This window comes from Triturus cristatus, chromosome 5_1 (genome assembly GCF_964204655.1).
Source record: "Triturus cristatus chromosome 5_1, aTriCri1.1, whole genome shotgun sequence".
NCBI classification, from domain to species: Eukaryota; Metazoa; Chordata; class Amphibia; order Caudata; family Salamandridae; genus Triturus; species Triturus cristatus.
Window position 1 is genome coordinate 514,789,491 of NC_140587.1, and position 27,496 is coordinate 514,816,986.

The window sequence follows — 27,496 nt, forward strand, 5'->3', positions numbered from 1 at the left end:
AGGTCTGGGCACAAAAATGCTATATCTCTTGACCTCCAATATTTTCCTCCAGTACTCCTTTTGTCGTAAGGTCAGGATCAACATTGCCTGCTGGCATGGAGTCTTGCAGGGACACACTTATATTCTTCCTCTACTGTTGATAGCTTAAACACTGCTTGAGTGCCTGTTCAGTCTGACTGCAGTTGAGCACTCTAGCATAATGCTCGCCCACTAGCACACTTGCTGCCCCTTGCAGTTGCTCACATCTGGCCAAATCACTATACTTGTGGTAGTCAAAGTAGTACTCAGAGGGTTTGTATGAGATGAGTGGGGGTGTGGCATGTTTTGGCGAGGGCTTCACCTGCTGAAGCAGCTCTTTGTGGTTGTGTACAAGGTCAGACTGCTCATATTCTGTCTGATAATGATGATGTTGTATCATCAAAGCAGATCAGAGCATAGTTGCTTATCTAGGATATTCTGTTCATCAGACCAGTTGCATGTAGTTGAACATCATGCGTGGGTGGCAGTTCTCCAAGTAGAGATGACCTTTCCTGCCATTGAATAGAAGAGAAGAAAAGATCTGCTATTGATCTGGTAGGCAGAGTATCATAAAGCATTGATTATTGTTTTGGATTTTTGTGAAATTGCTTAAAAATTTGTGTACATGTAAGCCTTAGGGCATCGCTGTGTGTGCTGTATCTAGGACCCTGCAGTGGTCAAGTTTACTCACAAGTTAATTCATGGGTTTGGGCAGGGCTCGCTTCAGAACTGCCATTTGAGTTTGAATTCATTTGTATGAACAGGTCAAATTTGTTTTATTTGAGTGCATCACAACCATTGTACTAGTTATAATGGTTTTCCTCCTCACACTGTTGGTTTTGCATCATTCAACATGTCATTTGAAGATATATCTCATATAACTGACAACTAAGCAGAGACTAAAGCCTACACTTCTGAAGAGTCCTCTGATATTTACATACTTATTCAGGAGGTCAGATCATTCAGCACATCATCTGGTTAGACCACACAATAAATCAGACAACCTGAATGGCTTATGCAAAAGTAAATCAACCAGCGTTTACACACAACTACCTTGAGCAAATACCATAAAGTAAAGAGGATCCTGAGGGGTTTATACTTGCCCATTAAACCCATGCTGTTTAAACTTAACAATAAGTTCATGGCCAAATGGTACACCATTTTGAAGAAGTGTTTTATAGACCTCATTTTGTTGTACATTGAAGAACTGTCTCTTATTCTGAAGGGAAATGAAGCATAGATTCATGATTTAAAAAGCAATCTGGAGAAGAGAGTGGAAGATGAAAGTTGGCAAACATCTCTTAATTATATCAACTCAAAACTTGATACTTATGCCAAGGAAATCCACGAACACAAGATTCGCGAGTTTAAAAGAGACACTGTTGTTTACAAGGTCGACCAAGTATAAGCTTGGGCTGAGGTGTACGCTCAAAAGCATGTGTTCAGGAAGTCAACCACCACCTCATCTGAGGAGAGTAATGCTACCAATAGTGACGTTCAGCCTAATCGTCCAACGATCACCTCTAGTATTTTTCTGGCTGAAAAACAAATGACACCAGCAGCAGATATTTCCGCAGCCAGGGTCTCTTTTTTGTCAACGAATATGTTGTCTAACGACACCCCGATAGCTTACACCAGCCACGACAACATGAGCATGGCAAAACCCGCAGGGGACATGGCCATAGAAAAAAAGGGGTGAAAACCAGGAGCCAGACGAGATATTAATAATCAACATATCTTCCACTAGTCTTACCACCATGCAGACATAAGAGCTACACTTCACCCTCTAACTCCACCCCCTCTTTGTCTAAGGAAGTTAGTCAACCGGCTACACGCCAGACACCGGCCCAACTACACTAATTGCCTCCCCTAGACTCGGTAAATTTCTGGAAATTATTACATTCTTTTAAATCCAGCTCCCCACTCTATCCCCTTCCCCCTACCAAAATGTGTACCCTGAGTCCTCATCACCTGTCCCTGCTGGTCGAACTTCTGAACTCTCCTCTGCAGGAGGGTTCCTTATCCAAAGCCTGGAAGCACACCATGGTTCTCCCTCAGCTAAAAAAGACCCCATCTAGACCCATCTAACTTGTACAATTTTAGGCCTATCTCTCTTTTGCCCACTCGCTTTAAGATATTGGAGAAGTACGTTAACACCAATCCTACTTCTTTTATGGAACCGCAGAATACCGTTTATCCCTTCCGGTGAGGATTTAGAGCTGGGCATAAATAGGAATCAACCCCATGGGAGTTATAAAACACCTCAGACGGCTCCTGGACATGGGTGGCACTGCTGCGCTGATTCTCAGAGCAGCTTTTGGCACTGTGTCTCATTACACCCTTATCAAAAGCCTGACACTCATAGGTCTTCAGGGCTCTACTCTGGCCTGGCTTTCCTCCTTCCTGACGGATTGTATGTTTGAGGTCTTCTCGTCAAATGTCGTTCCTAGCTCACACTTGCTTATTTCTGGTGTCCTGCAGGGATCCGCCCTCAGCCCTTTGCTTTTTAGTATCTATGTCCGCCCCTTGGTGGACTTAGTGGAAAGCTGAGGCATTACTCTATTCTCATACATGGACAATACCCAGATTATTTTCCCTCTGACTTCGGAGCAAGATTCCACCCCTGAAGATCTTAACCCTTGCCTCTGCCTTGTCTCCACTTTAATGAATTCCAGCTCTCTAAAATGGACTCGTGACAAGACTGAGGTCATGGCTCTGGGTAAGAACCCTCAGCTCTGGGGATCTCAGAACAGGCCTGCCTTTCTGGGGGCCTTTCCCGTCCCTGCTGACAAGGTGAAGAAGAAAAGATCTGCTAATGATCTGGTAGACAGAATATCAGAAAGCACTGATTATGGTTTGGGATTTTTGTGAAATTGCTTAAAAATATGTGTACATGTAAGCCTTAGGGCATCGCTGTGTGTGCTGTATCTAGGACACTGCAGTGATCCAGTTTACTCACAAGTTAATTCAAAAGCCTGACACTCATGGGTCTTCATGGCTCTACTCTGGCGTGGCTTTCGTCCTTCCTGACGGATAGTACGTTTGAGGTCCTCTCGTTAAATGTAGTTTCTAGCACGCACTTGCTTGTTTCTGGTGTCCTGCAGTGATACGCCCTCAGCCCTTTGCTTTTCAATATATATGCCCGCTCCTTGGTGGACTTAGTGGAAAGCTGAGACCTTTCTCTTTTCTCAAACATGGACAATACCCAGATTATTTTCTCCACCCCTCCTGCCTCTGCCTTGTCTCCACTTGGATGAATTCTAACTTTCTAAAATGGACTCATCACAAGACTAAGGTCATGGTTCTGGGTAAGAACCCTCAGCTCTGGGGCCCTCAGAACTGGCCTGCCTTGATGGGGGCCTTTCTCGTCCTTGCTGACAAGGTGAAAAAACTTGATTTTTGGCTAGACTCCACTCCGTCCATGAAGCCTCAGGCTGCCATGGTGGCCTCCACGTGTTTTGCCACTATGAGGTTGCTTAGAAAGATCTTGTGGATGCTTCCCATTGCTGCTCAAAGAACCGTCATCCAGAATTTGATTCTGTCCAGGTTAGACTATGGTAACATCTGAAATCTAGGAGCAGACAAGTCTGTGATCCGACGGCTTCAAGTGGTGCAGGACTCTGCAGCCATGCTCCTGTTCTGGCTTCCTAAACACTCCTGTGCATCTGGCCTTCTTCATGATCTCCACTGGCTCACCGTGGACAAGCGTATCACTTTCAAGGCCACAGTACTTGACAAACCTTGCCTCTCCCTACAATCCCCCCATACTCAACCTTCCAGCATTCAATCTCTGTTTACTGTTCCTAGAGTCAGGTGCACCCGAATGGTCGGTCACTCTTTTGCTCTTTTGGGACCAAAGCTCTGAAATGCATTCTCGGAATCTCTGCGATGCTGCACCGCTCTGCTCACCTTTCGGATAGAGCTCAAAACCTGGTTATTTTGGGGAACCATGTGGGTAGCCATGCAGCTCTACAAGAATTAAGCAATAATAATAAGCAGTCCTCAACAAGGGCATGTCATTTGTTCCGAAACACTAAACTAACTTGTTGGAAACTTAAGAGTCTCTTTTCAAATGTATGCACAAAGTATGATTACTCAATATTTTTGACAGTTTGAAATACCCGGCTTTGGCATGTCAGGATCCTGAATACCTTGAGTTCAAGCCTAAAAGTCCTTAATCAGTACCCACATCTCATAAAACCCTCGACATGTTCGAGACATTGGTGAAAAAAAAGATTTCCAGCAGATTAACTTTTGTGGCTCCAATTTTAAGAAAAACTCCAAACTGGAGTATGACGAACTCATTTCACTTGCTCAAATCAGAGACTTGGCATTACAGTCGGCAGATAAGGCTGGTGCCTTATTGGTAATGGGTACAAAAGGGGGTGGTGATGGACGGAGCATCAGAACCAATCAAACACTCACACCCAGTCAACAGATCTGGGTTTGATCCATCACCGTTCTTTAGCCCACTCTGCCACCCCAGTTCAGACATGGCCATATGTAAATCAGTCTGACCCTGTGCCTCATGGGAACAGTCCAGCCCGAACTGCCAAGCCATGCCTTCCCTGGACTGGAAACAAGCTTCCTAGGACCGGTTTCTGGCATTTCAGCCGTCTTCAGCCAGGCCTGCTTGAATCCAGTGGCAAAGTGAGCAAGGGACTCACGTCTGAGCATACCCTGCCAACTTATGGCGAACAAAGCGGTACAAAAGGGGGTGGTGATGGACGGAGCATCAGAACCAATCAAACACTCACACCCAGTCAACAGATCTGTGTTTGATCCATCACCGTTCTTTAGCCCACTCTGCCACCCCTGTTCAGACATGGCCATATGCAAATCAGTCTGACCCTGTGCCTCATGGGAACAGTCCAGCCCGAACTGCCATGCCATGCCTTCCATGGACCAGAAACAAGCCTCCTAGGACCGGTTTCTGGCATTTCAGCCGTCTTCAGCCAGGCTTGCTTGAATCCAGTGGCAAAGTGAGCAAGGGACTCACGTCTGAGCATACCCTGCCAACTTATGGCGAACAAAGGAGAAGGGAGAGGAGTTGGCCTAACGGCTAGGGCGCTCGACCTCAGACCTGGGGAACTGGGTTCGAGTCTCGGTAGTGACGCTGAACATCCTGTGATTCTGGGCAAATCACTTAATCTCCCCGTGCCTAACAAAAAATGAATGTGTGTCCTCATGTAACGTAACTGGTGCTATGTAAAGCGCTCTGATACCTGATTGGATTCGGGTCAAGTTCGCGCTATATAAAACTCTGCAAAAAAAAAAAAAAAAGCGATACAAAAGGGGGTGGTGATGGACGGAGCATCAGAACCAATCAAACACTCACACCCAGTCAACAGATCTGGGTTTGATCCATCACCGTTCTTTAGCCCACTCTGCCACCCCAGTTCAGACATGGCCATATGCAAATCAGTCTGACCCTGTGCCTCATGGGAACAGTCCAGCCCGAACTGCCAAGCCATGCCTTCCCTGGACCGGAAACAAGCTTCCTAGGACCGGTTTCTGGCATTTCAGCCATCTTCAGCCAGGCTTGCTTGAATCCAGTGGCAAAGTGAGCAAGGGACTCACGTCTGAGCATACCCTGCCAACTTATGGCGAACAAATCGGTACAAAAGGGGGTGGTGATGGACGGAGCATCAGAACCAATCAAACACTCACACCCAGACAACAGATCTGGGTTTGATCCATCACCGTTCTTTAGCCCACTATGCCACCCCAGTTCAGACATGGCCATATTCAAATCAGTCTGACCCTGTGCCTCATGGGAACAGTCCAGCCCGAACTGCCAAGCCATGCCTTCCCTGGACCGGAAACAAGCTTCCTAGGACCGGTTTCTGGCATTTCAGCCGTCTTCAGCCAGGCTTGCTTGAATCCAGTGGCAAAGTGAGCAAGGGACTCACATCTGAGCATACCCTGCCAACTTATGGCGAACAAAGCGGTACAAAAGGGGGTGGTGATGGACGGAGCATCAGAACCAATCAAACACTGACACCCAGACAACAGATCTGGGTTTGATCCATCATCGTTCTTTAGCCCACTCTGCCACCCCAGTTCAGACATGGCCATATGCAAATCAGTCTGATCCTGTGCCTCATGGGAACAGTCCAGCCCGAACTGCCAAGCCATGCCTTCCCTGGACCGGAAACAAGCTTCCTAGGACCGGTTTCTGGCATTTCAGCCGTCTTCAGCCAGGCTTGCTTGAATCCAGTGGCAAAGTGAGCAAGGGACTCACGTCTGAGCATACCCTGCCAACTTATGGCGAACAAAGCGGTACAAAAGGGGGTGGTGATGGACGGAGCATCAGAACCAATCAAACACTCACACCCAGTCAACAGATCTGGGTTTGATCCATCACCGTTCTTTAGCCCACTCTGCCACCCCAGTTCAGACATGGCCATATGCAAATCAGTCTGACCCTGTGCCTCATGGGAACAGTCCAGCCCGAACTGCCAAGCCATGCCTTCCCTGGACCGGAAACAAGCTTCCTAGGACCGGTTTCTGGCTTTTCAGCCGTCTTCAGCCAGGCTTGCTTAAATCCAGTGGCAAAGTGAGCGAGGGACTCACGTCTGAGCATACCCTGCCAACTTATGGCGAACAAAGCGATACAAAAGGGGGTGGTGATGGACGGAGCATCAGAACCAATCAAACACTCACACCCAGTCAACAGATCTGGGTTTGATCCATCACCGTTCTTTAGCCCACTCTGCCACCCCAGTTCAGACATGGCCATATGCAAATCAGTCTGACCCTGTGCCTCATGGGAACAGTCCAGCCCAAACTGCCAAGCCATGCCTTCCCTGGACCGGAAACAAGCTTCCTAGGACCGGTTTCTGGCATTTCAGCCGTCTTCAGCCAGGCTTGCTTGAATCCAGTGGCAAAGTGAGCAAGGAACTCACGTCTGAGCATACCCTGCCAACTTATGGCAAACAAAGCGGTACAAAAGGGGGTGGTGATGGACGGAGCATCAGAACCAATCAAACACTCACACCCAGACAACAGATCTGGGTTTGATCCATCACCGTTCTTTAGCCCACTCTGCCACCCCAGTTCAGACATGGCCATATGCAAATCAGTCTGACCCTGTGCCTCATGGGAACAGTCCAGCCCGAACTGCCATATTGGTAATGGATCACAGTTTTTATGAGAACAAAGTCATGCTGCATGTCTCTGATGAACATGCTTATATGCCATTGGAGAATGACCCAATCCTCACATTCATGGTTACCCTAAAACAGATTCTTGATAGAGCTTTGAAATTGGAGTGGATCAGTGAAAATGCCAGGTGATATTCGAAAACAGATTTTCCATGAAGACCTCACCTTTATATGTTGCAAAAAATACACAAAAGCATCTGTGATCCTTCGTTTAGACCCATTGCTTCTGGGTGTGTGTCTATCCATGAACCCCTTGGCAGATATCGTGACACATTTCTACAACTTTTTGTCGAAAACTGCCATTCTTACGTTTAAGACACCACAGGTTTTTTGAAGCAACTTGTGCATTTTCAGTTTACTGACAATGAAGGAATTGTAGCTCTGTACCATAGATGTCGTCTCTCTGTATACATCTATACCTCACAAAGAATGTTTTGAGGCTGTGGAATGGGCAATGGTCAACTCAGATGATATACGTTCCAGCAAGGTTTTTCTTTTAGAAGTATTGCATTTCTGCTTGTTTCACAGCTATTTCATATGGAAAGATACTTTTTATCTCAAGAAGAGTGGCACATCCATAGGTGCTTCTGCGGCACCCAGTTATGCCAACATCTTTATGTCTAAATTTGAGGACAGCTTTATCTATCACTCTGATACTCGGCACACCCACCTCATCATGTACTGACTGTACATCGACAATATATTTTTGATTTGGCAAGGCAGCAAGCATCTACTTGAGCAGCAGATATTGGATCTCAACTCTAAGAATCTGAGGATTCACCTCACTTACTCCTTTCACAAGACTCACATCACTCATTTGGATGTTGAACTTGAGCTTACACCCATGGCCCTTTCTAGCAACATCTTCAAGAAGCCCATACACCGTAACAATATGTTATTCTACAACAGCTTTCATCCTCACTTGCTGAAATGACACTTACCATTCTTGCAATTAATTCATGTAAAATGGAAAACATCTGATGAGAATGTCAGCAGACGGATATTTTCGCAGTTTAAACATCAATTTTCCAAACGCAGGTATCCTGAAATTGCACTGGACACTGCTCTACATCGAACATCCAGTCTGGATCGTCCAACACTACTACTCAAAAACAAGCTGTGAAACCAACATGGGAAGTATTTGTGTCTACATTTTCAACTCAATCTAATGTGATCAAATGGATGATTTTACATTGTTAGGAGCTTCTGTGAACAGAATCAGATTTTAAGAGTCTTTTCTTGAATAAACCCCACTTTGAGTACTCACGCACCTGGAATTTGAAAGTGTTATTGTCATCACTGGCACAGAAGCATGACAACACATCAAAAGATATGGGGAGAGGTTCCAATTGTATCCACTGTGACAATGTCATTGTAGGCAACACCATTTCTCACCCCCAAACTGGAAAACAGTGGTTGTGTATGCCATCAAATGTCAATGTGGATTACTTTATGTGGGCAAAAGAGAGAGGCAAGTCAAGGTGTGCATCAAATGAGCATATAAGCATGATAAGGCTTAAGAATAGGAACTCGTCTCTTGTGGATCATTGGATGGACAACAATCACAATATTGCACAACTCAGATTTATAGTAATGGAAACCATGCCCGAGATTCCAAAAATTAACACATGGAAACGTTTATTGCATCGTGAGACATACTGGCTCAAGTATGGGAACACACTTATCCCAATGGGTCTCAACGATAAGATGGAACTGGCATGCTTTCTTAAAAAAATATTTTCTACTACAAACATCTCCCTTACTGTGAACTAGGCCACCCATCTTGCATGTTCCACTCATTCACCGCTAATGGTTACTAGAAGTTTCCACAAAGAAAATACATTCATATCCATCTTGATTTTCGTTGCACACACGCACCTCCCAGCATTTGTTGTACATGATACATACTTCTGATCATGTTCACAATGAGTTTTCCATCATCCTTAAGATTCTGTTGTTTAGCCATTTGAAACACACATGATATCAATGTAATCGCTGGACCTGTGCACTGATTTCTATTGCTTTATGGCATGTTTCTGTGACACTTATACATGTGCTGGTGCCGGATGCTCATATACATGCACTGTGATTTGCAATACTATTTGGAAAACTAAATTGCGCTACATCTTTTCTACACATTTTGCTGATTGTATTCCCCATTTCTGTCATTAGGGCAGCTTAATGCAGGTGCAATAAGCTTGGACAAGACCCATTGTTACTATTGTGTTTCGAATGGCATTTGGATGATATAATCGATTTTTTAACAAGAAGCGCCAAGCCGTTAACATTGATAGTTTTGTTTTCATCACTTGCATGTCTTTTGTTTCTTCTCGACCTGCAGTTATTTTATCATGGTCGGTTTTTATGATGCAAACAAGTGGGTGTGGTGCGCGCCTTTGGGAGCGAGGGGTGCAGACAAACACTGACCAATTTTGTGTGTTGAAAGGGCTCTTTATTGAAAAAGGTGCACATCACAACCTATCCTGGCCAACTGCCTTACAAAACTAAGACCTCACTATACATTCAGTGAACTAGCCCCTATCCCACCCCTACGATCCCCCTACATACCCACCCTGTAGCTAACTCATTAACTGTATTGCATTTCAACATTTCCACTTTCAATGCCCCCTACATCCTATGAGTATCTATATGAACCTGTAAGTAACCAAATGTCCTAAACTGACCCTTTAACTACCTGCCTACCTCCCCTTGTACATGGTTCCCTAACTGGCAACGCCAAACGACTTCTGCAAACTCCTGTCAATCTTTTCATGCCCCCTGGAGCACCTGTTTCAAGTGATGGTGTACGTAACCCTTGCCTCTGCACATCTGTTTCAACCACCGTCTTTAAAACCCCTAAACAATGTTTTAGCCCCCTCCCCCCCGAATCCCTAATTAAAGAGATGGGAGGGCGGGACAAAATTAACACTAAATACAGACTAACAGCCACCAGGTCACCTAAACCTAGAATGGTGGCTGATAGCCCGAACCAACCTATACATTTATGTGCTAGGCTATTTTTGTTCTATAAAGTAGCCCAACACAAAATGGTAGTCACTGAACTGCACCATCCTCCCAATCTGCCCGGCGGCAGACTTCCTTCAGGTCAGCTGCCACCCAAACCCCCCTTACAATGTCCTAAATGTACGGCTTTTGAACTCTTTTTGTAGCTTTCTTGTGCATTCGATTTATCGCACTGATACACCTCAATGCTCGGGCACCTATGCTGTCTCCCGATTCACCACATCTGTCAGGCTTGATCTTTATCCTTAGGAGCTGTACTGAGGTGAGCCACATATTTAGTACCTTCTGGGAACAGTCTTTGTGCACATGGTGGAGATTGTACTTGATGGTGGGAGCATGGTTAATGTTTATTTTCCCCCTTTTTTTACCAGCGCAGATGCATGTTGGGACTTGTTTTTCTTGCCAGCCTCCGTCTCACACATGTCGCTATCAGTACATTTGTTTTTCACTGTAACATGAGCTCATTTTATATGCTTAGATTACAGATAGTATATTGTTTGATAATGGAACATTAGTCTGCATAAATCTTTGTCGGTAACGCATTGAGGTGGCATCACCGAGGTGATGGTCTTTTGTACATGCTGAAATATTGGATGTGTTTTATTTTCCTTCGTTTCCCTGTCTGCCGGTTGTGTTTGAACGTATGACATTATTTTACATATGCCATCAGTGATTTTTTCTTAAATTTTAGTTACCCCTGATGAATGGTGATTCCCACCCGAAACGCATTGGGTTTTTTGAGCAACATTGATGGAAATTCTCTTCTTGTTAATGATATTCTCTTTGTCAGCAAATGTGATCTAACAATTGTAAACCAGACATAAATCCTACAGGCTACTTAATAAACTGCAATCGATGTACTATGAAGCATTGATTGTTGTTATGGACTTTTGTGAAATTGCTTAAACATTTGTGTACATGGAAGCCTTAGGCATCGCTGTGCATGCTGTATCAAGGACACTGCGGTGATCTCGTTTTCTCTCCTGACAGAGATTTCTGCCAGGTTAGGGGCCTCACAGGATCAGTTATCACTAAAGTCCTGTGGCTCATAAATAGGCTCAACCACTGTGCCTTTGGTGCATGGATCTATACAGTGAGGAAGGGTGGAGGATCAACTCGCTGGTGTCAACCCCATCTCCACCTCCCTAGAAGGGCAGAGAAACAGTTTTTGTGGTGGTAGGGTTGGATCTCCCAGAGTCAGTCCTCTAGTTTTTCCTTGTAGTTTCCTTGTGCAAGCATCATTGGACAGTGCAGCAACCGTACAATCAAAGCAGAATTTCTCTTTTAAATTATTCTGGTCATCATGCTGGTTTTGGGCAGAGATGGAGCATTCTTTCTGGATGGGGCCTCCATGTAAGATGACTATTTCTGCTTTGATCATTTTGTTTGCCAGCAATCTTTGACAGTGCTGAAAACTGGACTACAACGACAACACAAACAAGAAACATGCAAAGCCCATTGAAGCTGGTGACCATCAACAATGCAGGTGGAGGAGCGTGGCTCAATGGTTAGAGCGGCAGACCCTAAAGCAGAGTTCTGGCCAGGGACCAGGGTTCGATTCCCGCCTCGGCGGGGCTCGGGCTTAATTTCCTCGGACCTGTCTATTCTCGCCTCGGTGCCTATTCTAATCACGGGCCCCACGCTGCAACTCTGGGCAATAGCTTGCTTAGCCTCCACACCGGCCCCAACAGCGCTAAGGATGCCTGGCTTCACCCTGGGGGTGCCCAGGAGTGGACACTTCACAGGGAAAGCCAGGAGGGGTTCCACAGCGGTATGAGTATCAGCGCCAGGAAACCTCAAAGGCGACACCGCAAGGTGTCCGTCTGGTGACAGTGCGCTCTATAAGTACCTTGACATTTACATTCCTGCAGCCATGCTGAACACAGGGCCAGTTGCTACGACACACACTCTCCTGGAAACAAGAAGCTACTGAAGCAGTAAATCTAAAGGTGTTTTGCTTTACAGCCTCTCACAAGATAGTGGAGTGATTCTGAGGTGGTGTTGAGCATAGAATATGACACTGGTAATGCTGCTTCGACAGTTGAGACTGGCTTAAGAGGGTGAACAATGTTCTTGCACTAACAAGGTTAACGAAAAATACTAACCAACAGTGGACTGTACCCAGATATAGAAGAGGAAAACACAATCGACCCTCTCCTGCAATAAGAAAAAAAGACAAAGTTTCATTAAGGAGTGTGAGAAGATCAACAAATATTGTACAAACAAACGTTTCATTTTTGCATTGCCCCACCTCATTCTCACTGTACCGGGTCTCGTACTGGAAATGGGGACAGTTTATCTCTTTGTAAGCACTCACTACTACTGGTGCTCTTCTGGCCTCTTCCCTCTCTCTGAGGCAGTGTAGGCCTGCTGAACCGAGGCCAGCCTGGAAGTCTTGTGCTCCTTCCAGCAATTCCCTCACTCCTGGAGCCTAGTGGACACTGTCATGTGCTAAAAGAGAATCACAACTAACCACAGCCCTCATCCCCTCAATTCCCGCTCTCTATCAAACCACTTTGGAATGTTAAAAGGGATTTGTAAAGAGAATACTCCTAACACACAGTCATTGTCTACCGTAAACAGTCAAACATGGCTCCACTTACACCTGTCGGGTATTCACAAAAGGAAACCTAAAACTTGTAAATACATTTAACCCAGCATAATTATTTGCCAACACTGCACGCAATTGTAGAGTTGCAAACACCACACACTACACAGAATGTTGGCCAAAACTTTATGAACTCCCACAAACGTATAAGTTTTCCAACGTCACATAATCCTTGCTGATATTAGAATAAATAACTTGTGAAAAAATATCAAATGATGACATTCCCAGTAGTACGCCTGGAAACCTGAGACTGGCATGGCTTTCGATGAGCACTTCTGGCCATGTCTGTGAATTCCAGAAAACTAGTAAATCTACACCAACTCATAACAATGCCTCTATGGGAGTAAATGCATTACTTTTTTGTGACTGTGTCAAATTTGTTAATCTGCAATGCCAATTAATAACATATAGGAATATATTGAAAGTAGCCGTTTACGACTTCCCCGAGCTTTGATGCTATCACTAAAATATTTTATAGCCGCCATTTTAAAGTTTGATCAGAATGTTTCCTCCGCTTATTTTTGGTTTGTTAATCATATAACTCGACTGCTCGTTTGACTTTGGATATGCTGAAAAAGAGACCTCATTTTCTGACGGGATATGCAAAAAAGCTGTCAACCCCCAGTCCAGCTTTCTCGCGAGACACTCCCAGCTGTTCTCCATCTCCCTATATCCAGTATGATGTTATCAAGAACCCTCAAATTTAGAAGGCATAATACTGAGATCAGTTCTGCTCCGCTGCATCCATTCTGTTCACCACACCTCTTTGTGGATACTGCAGTTTGCAGAGAATTTGCTGCTAGTTCTACCTCTATGAGCCTCCGTCCTATTCGTGACGAGCCCACCAGCCAGGCCTGTCAAGAGACTGCCAGCCACTCTGTATGCCGCCTTTCTCCTTGATTGCTTCACTCATTATTCCAAGACCAGGAGTCACTCAATGGACCCTAGCTATCGGTAATATTTCATTCACCTCAACTTGAATGTGCACTGCACTTTGGCTAGCAATCATGCATTGCAAACTACGTCCTCTATTATACATCTTCACACAAATCAGTGTCTCACTGATGAGCTTTCATTAATTTGTTGATTGTTTTATTAATTCTATCAATTGTCATTCTCTGAGACCTCCCTTGCCCTATGCTTCAATTCTTTTCACACTTCTCTGCCGATTTCAAATCGGCTAAAGAGAGGGTTGTTGCTTAAACATTCGACCTGCCACACATTTCTCTTGCTCAACAAAGTGTCATTATAGCACCTCAAGCACAGAAGTCTCCAGGTCCAGAGTGTCCTGCAAAACTGAAATGCAGCCAACTCTATCGAATGAAGAAACGCTCTACTACCTTCAGTGTCCTCAATACTCAGCCCAATGTAAATTGCACACGATGCAAACCCGTTATAACCATGAAAAACGGGCACTATGCTGTTTCCTAATGATATACCAGGAAACCTCTCAAGCATGCCCATGATATGCATGGCCTTATCAACTGCAGCAAACTAGACACCCTAATCATCACTGCTCTAAAGTTTAACAACACATCAACACAAATTCATTTGACTCAGCACCAAGACCGCTCCCAACACTGAATACAATATTCTCTGCCACTGCTGACCACCAAGCTGAAATGTTTCTAGTCCTTCATCTAGCAACTCTTTCTCACATCAAATCACCTCCTCACTGGTTGTGATTTCCACATCTGGCAGGAGGATAATTCCTTGAACATGACAATCCTGTCAACAAGTTGCTTACATATCAAAGACCATTGCCTAGACATCATCATTCTACATGGCATTTAAGTCATCAACAATTTACCACTAATCTCAATCATCTGATCAGATTAGTTCTCACCACTGCTCCTTCACTTCTCTTCCATTCAAACATGAGAAGAAGAGAAACTCCACCATTCTCACTCTCTTCCACTCAGTAAAGACAATAGCTACTTCATTATTTATTTGCATGTTAGTGGATGACTTCTCCAACTTCACGAAGGCTGCCAACCACAGTATCTTTTGGAAGCATTCACAAATGACAACAGGGCATACAATACAATAGCTTCAAACTGAATAGCTCAAAAATCATCCTAGGCACCCATCATCTTGTCAAGCAAATGGATGTACCTCCCCACCTCATCCTCCTCCACATGCCAGTCTTTATTTGACCAAAAAGTTTAATGCAAGAAACCTAAGATCCAGCTGTGATGCTGACTTCTGCCTCAATTCTCAGATTGGACAATGTTAAAAAACAATTACAACTAAAAATTATCAAAAACACTTCCATACAAGTCCCCTTAGACAGTCTTCCAGCATCCCAGAAAAGGACAGAAAGCTTGTGGCCAGTATTCTCTTATTTGGGTGTGAGAAGTACCAACTGGTGGCAGCCCAACTAAAGAGCCTACACTGTCTCCCAGTAAGGAAATAATCAATTTAATTATTTTCTTCCTTTATCTATAAGTGTAATGAAAGATTCACTCTCAAATAAATCAAAGCTGAGATTTAAAAAACAAAAGCATCAACCATGTGGTCCTCAACACTTCACATATGAAAACATTCTTGTTATGCAAAAATCCAGGACTGGTGTCAGAAGATTTGCATTGCTGGCACCCCGCCACTGTAAAAATCTTCCTTTTGGGACCTTCAGGCACAAACTCAAAGAAGAGCTTATTGAGCCCTAAGCTTAATGGGGCACTCATGATAATTGTAACCCTGTCTATTTTAACTAGTTTGGCTTACATTGTTTTCAATATGCAGTTCTATCCACTTCTGTGAATGTGTTGTAATTTGCATGAACGCATGCATCTATTGTATACCATTAATCTATTGTTTACTAATTCTTCTTTACATGTGGTCTGCAGACCTCTAGGAGTCTGTGACTGTGAAAAGTATGACTAGCTGAGTAATAAATTATTTACACATAAAAACTGAATTGAAAATTGTATATTACACTATTAATTGTGACGGAATTTGAAATTGAAGGATAATTATTAAATTGGTATTGTTAGTTTGATTTGTGGGGCATCACCGGTACAGCAAACAGTTGGATTTAATCGAAGCACTAATATGTACCGATAAAAAGATAGGAGGCAAAAAGATTAGTAATATGCTGAAGTCTAAGCTGTGGCTTTGTTTTTTTTTTTTAGAAATAAAACAACATTTTGAAAAGCTCCAACTTTCCCATTAAAATTCGATTTTTCTATATTTTATTTTTCTTTGTGAATTTAAGACTATATTTTAGAATTTGTGTAGGTCTTTTATGTCATTTTGTGTCAGTATTTTTGTGTATTTTACGTGATGTTCAAATCAAAGAAATTGATTAGGTTGAGGTCAATTGCTTCTAATAGGCTCCCAGGTCCCAGAAATCACAAAGTGAACAACTGGTTTACACTCTTTCTTCCCTCATGTAGGTAACTGCTCTATGTATATGCTCCACTCACTCTCACAAGTCCTAACAGGAATTAAGTTGTGTAAATAAATAAACATAAGCACTGTGAGCTCTCCTCACCCTCGCTTCTGCATGTGAGGAACCGATAACTTTGCCATCAAGAACGTAGACTTCACATTCACATCAAAAATCTGCAATAATTCAAAGAATGGTAAGATTAATGTAGGAAAACAGAGGACCTGAAAGTATAAAAACCCCTGATGTTTGAGATATACACATACAGTGACTATTAAAGGTAGAGGCAGGGAATTCCACTGAAACAAAACAATAGAATGTGGCCTAACAGCTAGGGTGGTCAACCTCAGAGCTGGGGAACCCGGTTCAAGTTCGGCAGGGACGCTCAACATTCTGTGATTTTGGGCAAGTCACTTAATCTCCCCATGCCAAACAAGAAATGAATGTAACATAACTGGTGCTCATGTAAAGCGCTCTGATACCTTCGGGTCTAGTTTGTGCTATATAAAACTCAACAAAAAAAAAATCCAGATGCACTCAAAGCCAATTCTTCTTCTTCAAGTTACCCCTGCTGATCTGGGTTGGCAGTGCTTTTAGACCAACACTGTTATTGTGTTTCTTGATGCTATCGCATGTACAGTATACCTACAACCCATAGAACAGACCCAGTAAATTAAAGAGTGAAGAGCAAGGTTTTTTTTTCTTATTTGTAAACTTGATATGACCTGTTTGCTGTTGTAGATCAAGTGAAAATGTATTTCAGGGTATAGCGCCTTCATTTATTAGAGGAACAGCCAAGTACTCTTCTTAGAGTGAATACGGTTAACTAGTACATGGAGTGCTGCTGAAGTAGCATAGTTCCTGAGGAATGGATAGCAAACTATTGCTCTCAAACTCCCTACTGCTGAATAGTGTGTAATGGATGCCCACCATATCAGCCCTCTTATCTTCCCTAGAGGACACAGCCTTACCTTGTCCCACATTTCAGCTGTTGAATCCAAGACATTTCCAACAAATGGATTGACTGCAGCATTGGAAATCATGTAGTCTATTCCGCCTTGCCACTCCAGAGCCTCAAACAGAGAATCAAAACAATAAGACATGCAACAAGTGCCTTCATGCAACAAGAGCCTTCACAATGCTTGGAGATTTAGTCAGGGCACTATCTGTTGGTTAGTATCCCCAGATTTGAAAATTGTAGGGACTGATATTCGTAGTAGTGCTTTGATTATCTCACTCCACAATGGATGATAAAAGCCAAAACATTAATCTTGGTGGAATCAATATTGAATATGTGTGTTATGCCTCATTGCCAGGGCCAGAACTCAGAAAAGGAGGTATTATCTACACTCTGATCCCAAGGTGTGAGGGGTTTTTCCAGGTTTTATTTTCAAGCATGTAAAAATCCATTGTTAAAGAAAGATTAAGAGAAAGAAAAAACACAGGAGAGAAAAGAATAGAGCTGGAGCTAGATTGAGAGAACATAAGAGAGAGGAGGAACATAGGTTAGAGGAAGAAAGTGAAATCTAAGAAAACATTAAAAGAATGGTGAAGATGGGGATGCCAGCAAAATATTTAGGAGAGGTGAATCAAAAGATAAAGCAAGGACCTGAAGATTGAGAAGGTATTTTTTGAGAAAGAAGAGGGGCTTAAGTAATAAAAAGATCAGGAACTAGTCTCAAGAAAAAAAGTAGCATACATAATTAAAAAGTTGAGAGATAAGGACGGTGCACAATATAGCACAAATTACGTAGTTTCGGTCTTGTGACACAATCTTTATTTTCTTTTTACAGTACGGCACAGCCAACGCGTTTCGTTCCTACGGAACTTCGTCAGGGCTGAAAAGAATATATATACACATAAAAACCTTTACAGTAGGTAGGACATACAAACATTACAACTGTTAGACATGTATATTTAAACATATATATGAACACATATATAAAACTCTAGACAATGCATAACATCAGGATGGTTAAAACACATACACCATAACAAACGTAAACTTCTTCACATATTGGAAAAACATAATTTGCAGCACAAAAAAAAAAAAAAAAAAAAAAACAATCTCAAACACATATCACAACACATTTTGGAAGGAACCAATATTTTTACCTGTAAAATTACCAAAAGGGCACAAACATGTACAACCTCAAAGAACATGTAAAAATACATTAAAAGACATATACAAAAAATCTCAAGGATATGAAGACCAAAAAAGTTGCAGGTAGGTGTATATAAAGTGAGAATCTAAACAGTGTACCATGAGGACCTATCTACATACATAGAGAACACCTGCAAAAATTGGACCTCCAACATCCCATCTTATTGGTATAACACAAAATAAAGCGATCATTTGGTTAAGAGAAGGAGGCCATATGACCCTCTAAATACAAAAACAATATCATCATTATGGCAAATTGCAGCAACGTAAGAAGGCCTCAAATATCCTAACACAAGGACATCAATACTCGGTAATAGTCTCACCTTTTATTGCATCCGTTTAAGAAAGATCCTATATGTCCATTTCATTCTAACTTCCTGATATTGAAAGCAAAAATTGCGTTGATCTAAAATTAAGCAAAAGTGGGAAAGCAACGAGTCAAAACAAACACGTCAACTTGAGCTTTAAGTACGAGCAAGAGAGCATAAACAAACGAAATCCCACGAAGTCAGAGTCTCAGTCCCATCTAGGTATTGGTTTCAATCGCCTCAAAAAAACAAGCCAATAGATAATCGGTAATTGCACATTTGCTCCCTCGTACGCCTGCCTCTTCATGGGGTGGTTTGAGAGGGAGCATGCTTGGGGCAGAGGTGCCTCCCCCTGGATCAATAACATCGTATACTGGGGGAGGTATATTGACGATGTAATCTGTATTTGGTCCGGGTCTGTACAACAGCTTGATCAGTATGTAATGTATCTTAATGCAAATACCTTCAATGTTAAGTTTTCCATGGTATATCATAAAGAACATATTAACTTCTTAGATATCCAGTTTTATATCAAAGGAGATCAGATACACAGTACCCTGTATAGAAAAGAAACCTCATGTAATGCAGTGTTGCACGCTAAGAGTGCACACCCACGTTCTGTAATAAATAACATCCCATATGGTGAGATGATAAGAATCCGACGCAATTGCAGTGAGCAGGACACATTTAAGACCCTCATCAATGACACCATTGGGAGATTCAGTAAACGGGGGTACGAAAAGAAAGTCCTAATGAAGGCGGAACGGAGAATTCATAATGTAAGCAGAAACGATACGTTATTGGACAAGCCTACTAGGGAGGGTACCAACTCTTGAATTAGGTTTGTCACCCAATATACTACACATAGTAGTGCCATCTTCAACATTTTCCGTAGACATTGGTCCCTTTTGACGGAAATTCCGGGACTTAACGAGTCAATTGAGAATAGACCCTCCATTACTTACAGAAGGGGGAGAGCCCTTAAAAGTACACTATGCCCGAGTTATGTTATAACACCCAAAAGTACACTTTCCTGGCTGCCTGAGAAACCAAAGGGTTTCTTTACTTGTGGAATGTGTAATGTTTGCCCGATGGGCAAGAATAAGACGCTTGATTTTTGTTACAATACCAGTAGGAATTATGTGATCAATTACTTCTTGAATTATAATACTACATATGTGGTTTATGTTCTAGGTTGCAATTTTGGAATCATTTACGTTGGTAGCACTATTCGTAGTCTTAAAATAAGAATGCAGGAACACCGACGTGCAATCAAAACTAAAGATACGAGATATCCCATAACGAACCACTATGCGCAAGAACACCCTTGTGATCAGTCTTTCTGGTTCCATGCCATTGATCATGTCCCGGTACTAACGAGAGGTGGTAATAGGGAACTATTATTGCGTCAAAAAGAATCAAAATGGATATGTAATCTAAGGGCCACTAGTCTGGGGCATAATACGGATTGTGAAATGCACTACTTTCTTTGAAATGTATCTACTACAATCCCGGATATATGTAGGAGATATATCAAGTAAACACAATGTTTCTGATTATAGTTACATAAGTTGTTTGTTGATTTACTCCACAGAGACTTAACATCTCCCAAAATGTTTATGATGTGAGTAAGTTCATTATTTTAATTCTTTGCCCCTGGCAAATTGCTTTCCACACAGATGAGGATTGTCTTCCTATGGTTTTGGTTTCTTTCAGGTCTATGTTTAAGTATCTGTTGTACAGTAGACTTATATACACAGATCTCATTTCTGGTTTAGTAATGTACGTGCGGGTCCTATTTGGAGACTCATACTAGATTTAATCTGTCCCGTGATCTCTCGTCTCAGTACTATATATGGTACTTACCTATGAACAACGTTGTCCCTTACAAAAATATAATATTTCCGTTTGTGTTGAGATCATGGTGTGGTGATCGGTTGGAATTATGGATACTTCTCTGGAGTAGTTATTTCCACCAACTTTAATACTCCAATATGGCGCGTGTGTCCACTCTTGGTTTCTATCTGCCATGTCTAGCACACCGGGTTTATGTCTGGGGGTGTGATTGTTCTTTTTTAAATCATGATCACCATCATTTTTAATATATTCTAATATATCGGACGTATAATTGGTTCGGAGATTTTTTTCTAAAATATAAACCTTTATGTATCGGTTCTCTAAATATAAAGTGTGCCAATGAAATATCGCTTTATGACTTTATTATGTCTGTCGTCATTTGGCTAACATTTTAAATGACTGTACTTGCCGTATATTTGATTTAGAATAATATGGTAGACGTTTATTCATCAATATTGAGCTTACTGTGAGCTCCTGATACTATTACAATATGGCGCACTATTTGCGCTTGTATTTATCAATGGTCGACGTGGTGTGACATGTGACCTGGGGGAGAGGCATGGCGGGTAATCTGAGGGATTTTAGAACACGAAAGCGGCAATGGCAGGTTACTCAAATTTGCTTGAAACACTACGAGTGGACTGTTATTATGGTCGGCATGGAGACTTTCCAGGTTAGGATATGGTTTTCTTTGTGTTGTATTGTTTATTTATCCGGAAGATGAAACTATTGCCTAACGTAATTTTGTCGTGTTTGGGGTGATACCATGTATTTATTATCTTTTTGGTTTGGCACTTTAGAAATGAAACTTATGATTGGATAGGACCGATATTCGTTCTATCGTGAGGATTACGTTTATCTCGTTATATTGGGAGGTAAGCGGACATCGTTATTTTTTAACTATTTATTTATCGTGTTCGACCAATGTCCGTGCGCATATATTAGCACAGACAGGGTTTTTTCCCTGGCATGTGTCTGAACCAATACGATTATATTGGATCTGCATTGTGATATCTACGAGTACCCTATGCTAAGTCTCTTTGCTCTATGATGGTTGCTCAAAAATGTATAAGACGCATATTATAAACACCTTGTTTCTCGGACTCTTTGTGGATAGGGACAGAAATATGTCCCTATTCCTTGTTTATTGACACTAGGAAAGGACAATGTGCAATTATCGATTATCTATTGGCTTGTTTTTTTGAGGCGATTGAAACCAATACCTAGATGGGACTGAGACTCTGACTTCGTGTGATTTCGTTTGTTTATGCTCTCTTGCTCGTACTTAACCCCTTCGATGCTCATGACGGAACGGTTCCGTCATGAGCATCAGTTGGGCTGTGCTCATGACGGAACCGTTCCGTCATGAGGACAGCCCCCGGGGGAAGCGCTGGCGCTCCCCCCCTTGTGCAGCGATCTTCACCCCCTTTACGGGGGTGGCAGCGGAAGAGCTTCCGCTGCCACCCCCGAGCCCCCCCGAGCCCCCCCACGCTTTCTGATGACGTCAGCGCGCACAGCGCGCGCCGGCGTCATCAGGAAGCGTTGGACGCGCTGGAATCCATTTCTTCCAGCGCGTCCAAGGGAGCAGAGGTAGGTTTTTGTAGTCCGGTGGGGGCCGCGGCGGTGAAATCTGTAGTATTGAGGCATCGGGGGAGAGGAAAGAGTATTTCCTCTCCCCCGATGTCTCAATACAGGGCATTCCTGCTCCACGATCGCGCACAGCGTCGCGATCGTGGAGTAGGGATGCCCCACTAGACACCAGGGATTTGGTATTTCGAATTTGGGAAGCGACCCCTTAGGCAAGGGTCGCTTCCTTGGGGATAAAAATTTGGCGAAGTCTTTTCTGCCCCCCCTGGGGGCAGATCGGTCCGCTTTCTGCGCGTTTCTGCCCCCAGGGGGGGCAGAAAAGCCCACTAGACACCAGGGATGTCGTTTTCACTATGTAGGAAGCGACCCCTTAGGCAAGGGTCGCTTCCTTGGGGGCAAAATTTTTGGAAGTCTTTTCTGCCCCCCCTGGGGGCAGATCGGTCCGCTTTCTGCGCGTTTCTGCCCCCAGGGGGGGCAGAAAAGCCCACTAGACACCAGGGATGTCGTTTATGCTATGTAGGAAGCGACCCCTTAGGCAAGGGTCGCTTCCTTGGGGGGCCCAATAATTTGAAGACTTTTCTGCCCCCCCTGGGGGCAGATCGGTCTTCTTTCTGCCCGTTTCTGCCCCCAGGGGGGGCAGAAAAGCCCACTAGACACCAGGGATGTCTATTTCGTTATGTAGGAAGCGACCCCTTGGGCAAGGGTCGCTTCCTAGGGTGGTAAAGTGATTAGAAGACTTTTCTGCCCCCCCTGGGGGCAGATCGGTCGTCTTTCTGCCCGTTTCTGCCCCCAGGGGGGGCAGAAAAGCCCACTAGACACCAGGGATGTCTTTTTCTTTATGTAGGAAGCGACCCCTTGGGCAAGGGTCGCTTCCTTTGCGGCCTAATTTTTTAGAATACTTTTCTGCCCCCCCTGGGGGCAGATTGGTCGTCTTTCTGTCCGTTTCTGCTCCTAGGGGGGGGGCAGAAAAGCCCACTAGACACCAGGGATATAAATATTATTGTAGGAAGCGACCCCTTGGGCAAGGGTCGCTTCCTTGGGCCCCTAAATGTTTTGAAGACTTTTCTGCCCCCTCTGTGGGCAGATCGGTTTTATTTTTTTGCCGTTTCTGCTCCCATTGGGGGCAGAAAAGCCCACTAGACACCAGGGAATTAGTTCAATTAGAAATAGAAGTGACCCCTCGCTTCCAGGGTGCAATTTGTTATATGTATTTGGCTCACCTGCCCCGGGACTGAATAGCCTTTTTTTTCCTGCTGTTTTCTGCCTGACCTGGCACACAAACCGATTGACCATTTGGGTAGTGACATGGCATGTTATAATGTTTATTGTTATATTTTTTGTGATTTCCAATTGTAATGTTTTTTTTGTTTACTTTTTTGTTCTAGGTGAAGGCTTTTCTTCTGTTCACGTTGACGTTTTGGTTCTGGTGGTTTTGCTGTTTGTGTAGTTTGGTAAGAGACTGTTTTTTTGTACAATGCAAATGTGTTTGATTTCTCTGCCTGTTTTTTTTTTGCAAATGGTGTAATAATAGCAGTATGTTTGGTTTTTGAGTTTCTAAAACTTTTTGCATTGGTGCACGATGTGTATTTTGTTGTCTTGTGAGTAATTTTTTTTTTTTTTCTTCTTTCTAGTTTGATATCGTTGGTCTTTGCTGTGTCACTGCAGAGTTTGTTTCTGGTGAGTGCAGCTGTCTCTTTTGATTTTGGATTGTATAGTTTTTGAGTACATTGATCTTATTGATATAAGGTACACATTTCTTTACTTACTTGGTTTGCACATTGTTGGTTGTTGTTGACTTGTTTGTGCAGTCTTCTATCTTAGTAGGTATAATGGCTAGCCGCAGGATTACTGCTCAGCAGGTTGTTGGTTTGCTGTTTGAGTCTTCCTCTGATATTGGGTCAGAGACTGACTCTGCTTCTGAGGGAGAGGGGGCAGGGGACGATTCTGGCAGTGAGTTTTCTCTCCGTATGGGGTCATCGGATGATGAAGATACTCTTAGTGCGGATGAAGTGCCTGTGTTAGAGGAGGAGACTGATGTGCCGATAGTGCGGCAAGAGGCATCTGGGCTGCAGCCTGCGGCTGCAAGGCTTCCCGTTGGTGTAGTGCGGCAAGAGACATCTGGGCTGCAGGCTGGGACTGCAAGGCTTCCCGTTGGTGTAGTGCGGCAAGAGGCATCTGGGCTGCAGGCTGGGGCTGCAAGCCTTTCCGTTGGTGTAGTGCGGCAAGAGACATCTGGGCTGCAGGCTGGGGCTGCAAGTCTTCCCGTTGAAAGTGATGACCTCTGGGTTGCCCCTGGCATGGTGCAGCCGGAATTTCCTGAGTTTACTGGTGTTCCAGGGTCTAGAGTGAATACCGAGAACTTTTTGCCTGTAAATTCTTTTCAGTTGTTTATGGACGATGTGTTTTTGGCAGAGATTGTTGAGCAGACTAATTTGTATGCCGAACAGTTTTTGAGGGACAACAGTGCCAGTCTTAAGCCACACTCTAGAGCTACCCGGTGGACTCCCACAAATGTTGAAGAGATGAAGAAGTTCTTGGGTTTAACTTTTTTGATGGGCTTGCTAAGGAAGCCATCATTGGCTTCATATTGGTCTAGCAGTCCCTTGATGGCAACGTCTATTTTTCCGGCAGTCATGACTCGTGACAGGTATTTGCTTCTGCTTCGGATGATGCACTTTGTTGATAATGGTTTAGCGTTGCCACGAGATCACCCTGATTGTGACCGTCTTTTTAAGATTAGGCCTGTCCTTGATCACTTTGTTGATCGATTTTCTGAGATTTATGCCCCTGGTAGAGAAATTGCAGTGGATGAGTCTTTGGTGTTGTTCAAGGGCCGCTTGGTTTTTAGGCAATACATTCCTAGTAAGAGGGCACGCTATGGAATAAAGCTGTATATGCTGTGTGACAGTAGGACTGGATATGTCTCTAATTTCAGGGTGTACACCGGTAAGGAATCTAGGTTTAACCTCCCTGGTTGTCCGTCCACTTTTGGAGTGACTGAGAAAATTGTTTGGGAACTTGGTAGAGGATTTTTTAACAAAGGCCACCATTTATATGTAGATAACTTCTACACTGGTGTACGGTTGTTCAGGGAATTGGCCAAAGTGGACACTTTTGCTTGTGGAACAGTCCGCTGTAACCGTAAAGGTTTTCCGAAAGAACTTGTTTGTCAAAAGCTTGTGCGGGGACAGTGCAGTGCGTTGCGTTGAAAGGAGCTTCTTGCTGTGAAGTTTACAGACAGGAGAGATGTCTACATGCTGACTTCCATCCATGATGAAAGCACTGCACCTGTGACTGTTTGGGGTCAGGTCGCTGAAGCGCGCAAACCTGTATGTGTTTTAGACTATAATAGGTACATGGGTGGTGTTGACAGAGTAGATCAGAGGTTGGAACCTTACACTGCTCTTCGTAAGGCTTACATTTGGTACAAGAAGTTGGCTATCCATCTTTTCCACTTGGCAATGTTTAATGCTTTTGTTGTGTTCCAGGATTCTTGCCCTGAGTCAAAGATGACTTTTGCTAAGTTTCAGGAGTCTGTAATAGGCAGCCTTGTTGTAGTGGAACAGGCAAGTGTTCCTAGAGTTGGACTGGTGGAGGATGTTGCTAGATTGAAAGAACGCCACTTTCCAGATCACATTCCTCTCACACCCGCAAAAGATTTTCCCAGTAGGAGATGTAGAGTCTGTTGGCGAAGAGGTTTGCGGAAGGAGAGTCGTATGTACTGCCCCGATTGTCCCTCTCATCCTGCACTGTGTCTCTCTGCTTGTTTCCGAGCGTACCACACGCGTAAAAACTTCTGGGAAGATTCATGAGTGGTAAAGTGAACTGCCTGGTCTGTATTCTTTGGAAAATATGATTCTGTTTCAAGGTTGGTGTTAGTGCAATGTATTTAGTTGCTGATTTTCTGTTAGAAGATTTGTATCTATTTGCAATTTGTTTGTGTTTTTATTTTTTTCTAAAAAAATCCAAAATGTGATGGCGGTGTGTGTAGGCTTGCGCTTGGCTGTTGGTGTGTGTGGACTGGCACTTGGTTGGTGGTGTGCGTGGAATGGTGCTTGGCTGACGGTGTGCGTGGACTGGCGGTGTGCATGGACTGGCGGTGTGCGTGGACTGGTGCGTGGCTGGTGGTGTGCGTGGAATGGTGCTTGGCTGGCGGTGTGCGTGGACTGGTGCGTGGCTGGTGGTGTGCGTGGAATGGTGCTTGGCTGGCGGTGTGCGTGGAATGGTGCTTGGCTGGTGGTGTGCGTGGAATGGTGCTTGGCTGGCGGTGTGCGTGCACTGGTACTTGGCTGGCGGTGTGTGTGGACTGGTGGTGTGTGCGGACTGGTGTTTGGCTGGTGGTGTCCGTGGACTGGAGCTTGGCTGGTGGTGTCCGTAGACTGGAGCTTGTCTGGTGGTGTGTGTGGACTGGAGCTTGGCTGGCGGTGTGCGTGGAATGGTGCTTGTCTGGTGGTGTCCGTGGACTGGAGCTTGGCTGGTGGTGTAGGTGGATTGGCGATTGGCTGCCGGTGTGCCTGGACTGGCGATTGGATGGCTGTGTGTGAGTAGTGACTTTCTGCTGGTCACTACACACACTGCTAGCTGAGTGCCACTCCACGCAATCCTTCAGCCTGTGTAGTTGCTGTGTCTGGATTGTGGGCGTGTGAAAGTGATGGGCCCTTGAATGGCGCTGTGTGCTGGTGTGAGTTTTGTTATGTGATGGGCCCGCGGCTGGCGGTGTGAATGGTTTTGTATGTCTCACACGTATGAAAGGTGTATGAATGGCCTGTAAAGAGGTTGGTGCCTTGTCGTGGCTTTACAGCTCACGAGCTGTGAGTCAATGGTTCAGTTTCTTGCCCTTTCAATTATTACCAGTGCATTTCATGTTTTGTGAAATCACTTGGTAATACAATATTATCTACTGAACCATCACTCACCCTCGTGCCAAATCCAACCAGTATGTGTGTGTGCTTGCGTGTTAGATGACTGTGCAGTAATATTTGTCTTTCTGAAGCAGGGTGTACCTTGTCCCTTTTTGGTGATTTTTGTACTGTGTTGCTTTTGTACCTGGTGGTGCGAATGGTCTTGTTTGTATCACGTATGAAAGGTGTGTGAATGGCCTGTAAAGCGGTTGGTGCCTTGACGTGGCTTTACAGCTCACGAGCTGCAAGTCATTGGTTTGGTTTTTTGTGAATTTAATTATTGACAGTGCATTTCATTTTTGTGAAATCTCTTGTTAATAAAATTTAATACACTGAACCATGACTTGCCCTCGTGCCAAATCCAACCAGTATGTGTGTGTGTTTGAGGAATAGATGGTTGTGCAGGAATCTTTGTCTTTTGTTTCTCTGCCAAGGTACACTTTCCATGTAAGAATAACCCACCAACTGTAGA

At 43.9% G+C, this 27,496-nt stretch overlaps 1 protein-coding gene across 2 annotated transcripts in view; it reads right to left on the reverse strand.

Moving 5' to 3' along the window:
* The window catches only part of LOC146831143 (dehydrogenase/reductase SDR family member 4-like), a 269,527-nt gene that overhangs the window by 88,788 nt on the left and 153,243 nt on the right, over positions 1-27,496 (reverse strand). For both annotated transcript variants that reach the window (XM_085604108.1, XM_085604107.1), the window contains exons 4-6: positions 17,179-17,280; positions 16,313-16,383; positions 12,314-12,365 (exon numbers count right to left, since the gene is read on the reverse strand). In XM_085604108.1, the coding sequence (XP_085460234.1) occupies positions 12,314-12,365; positions 16,313-16,383; positions 17,179-17,280 (225 nt within the window). The remainder of the gene's footprint in view (positions 1-12,313; positions 12,366-16,312; positions 16,384-17,178; positions 17,281-27,496) is intronic.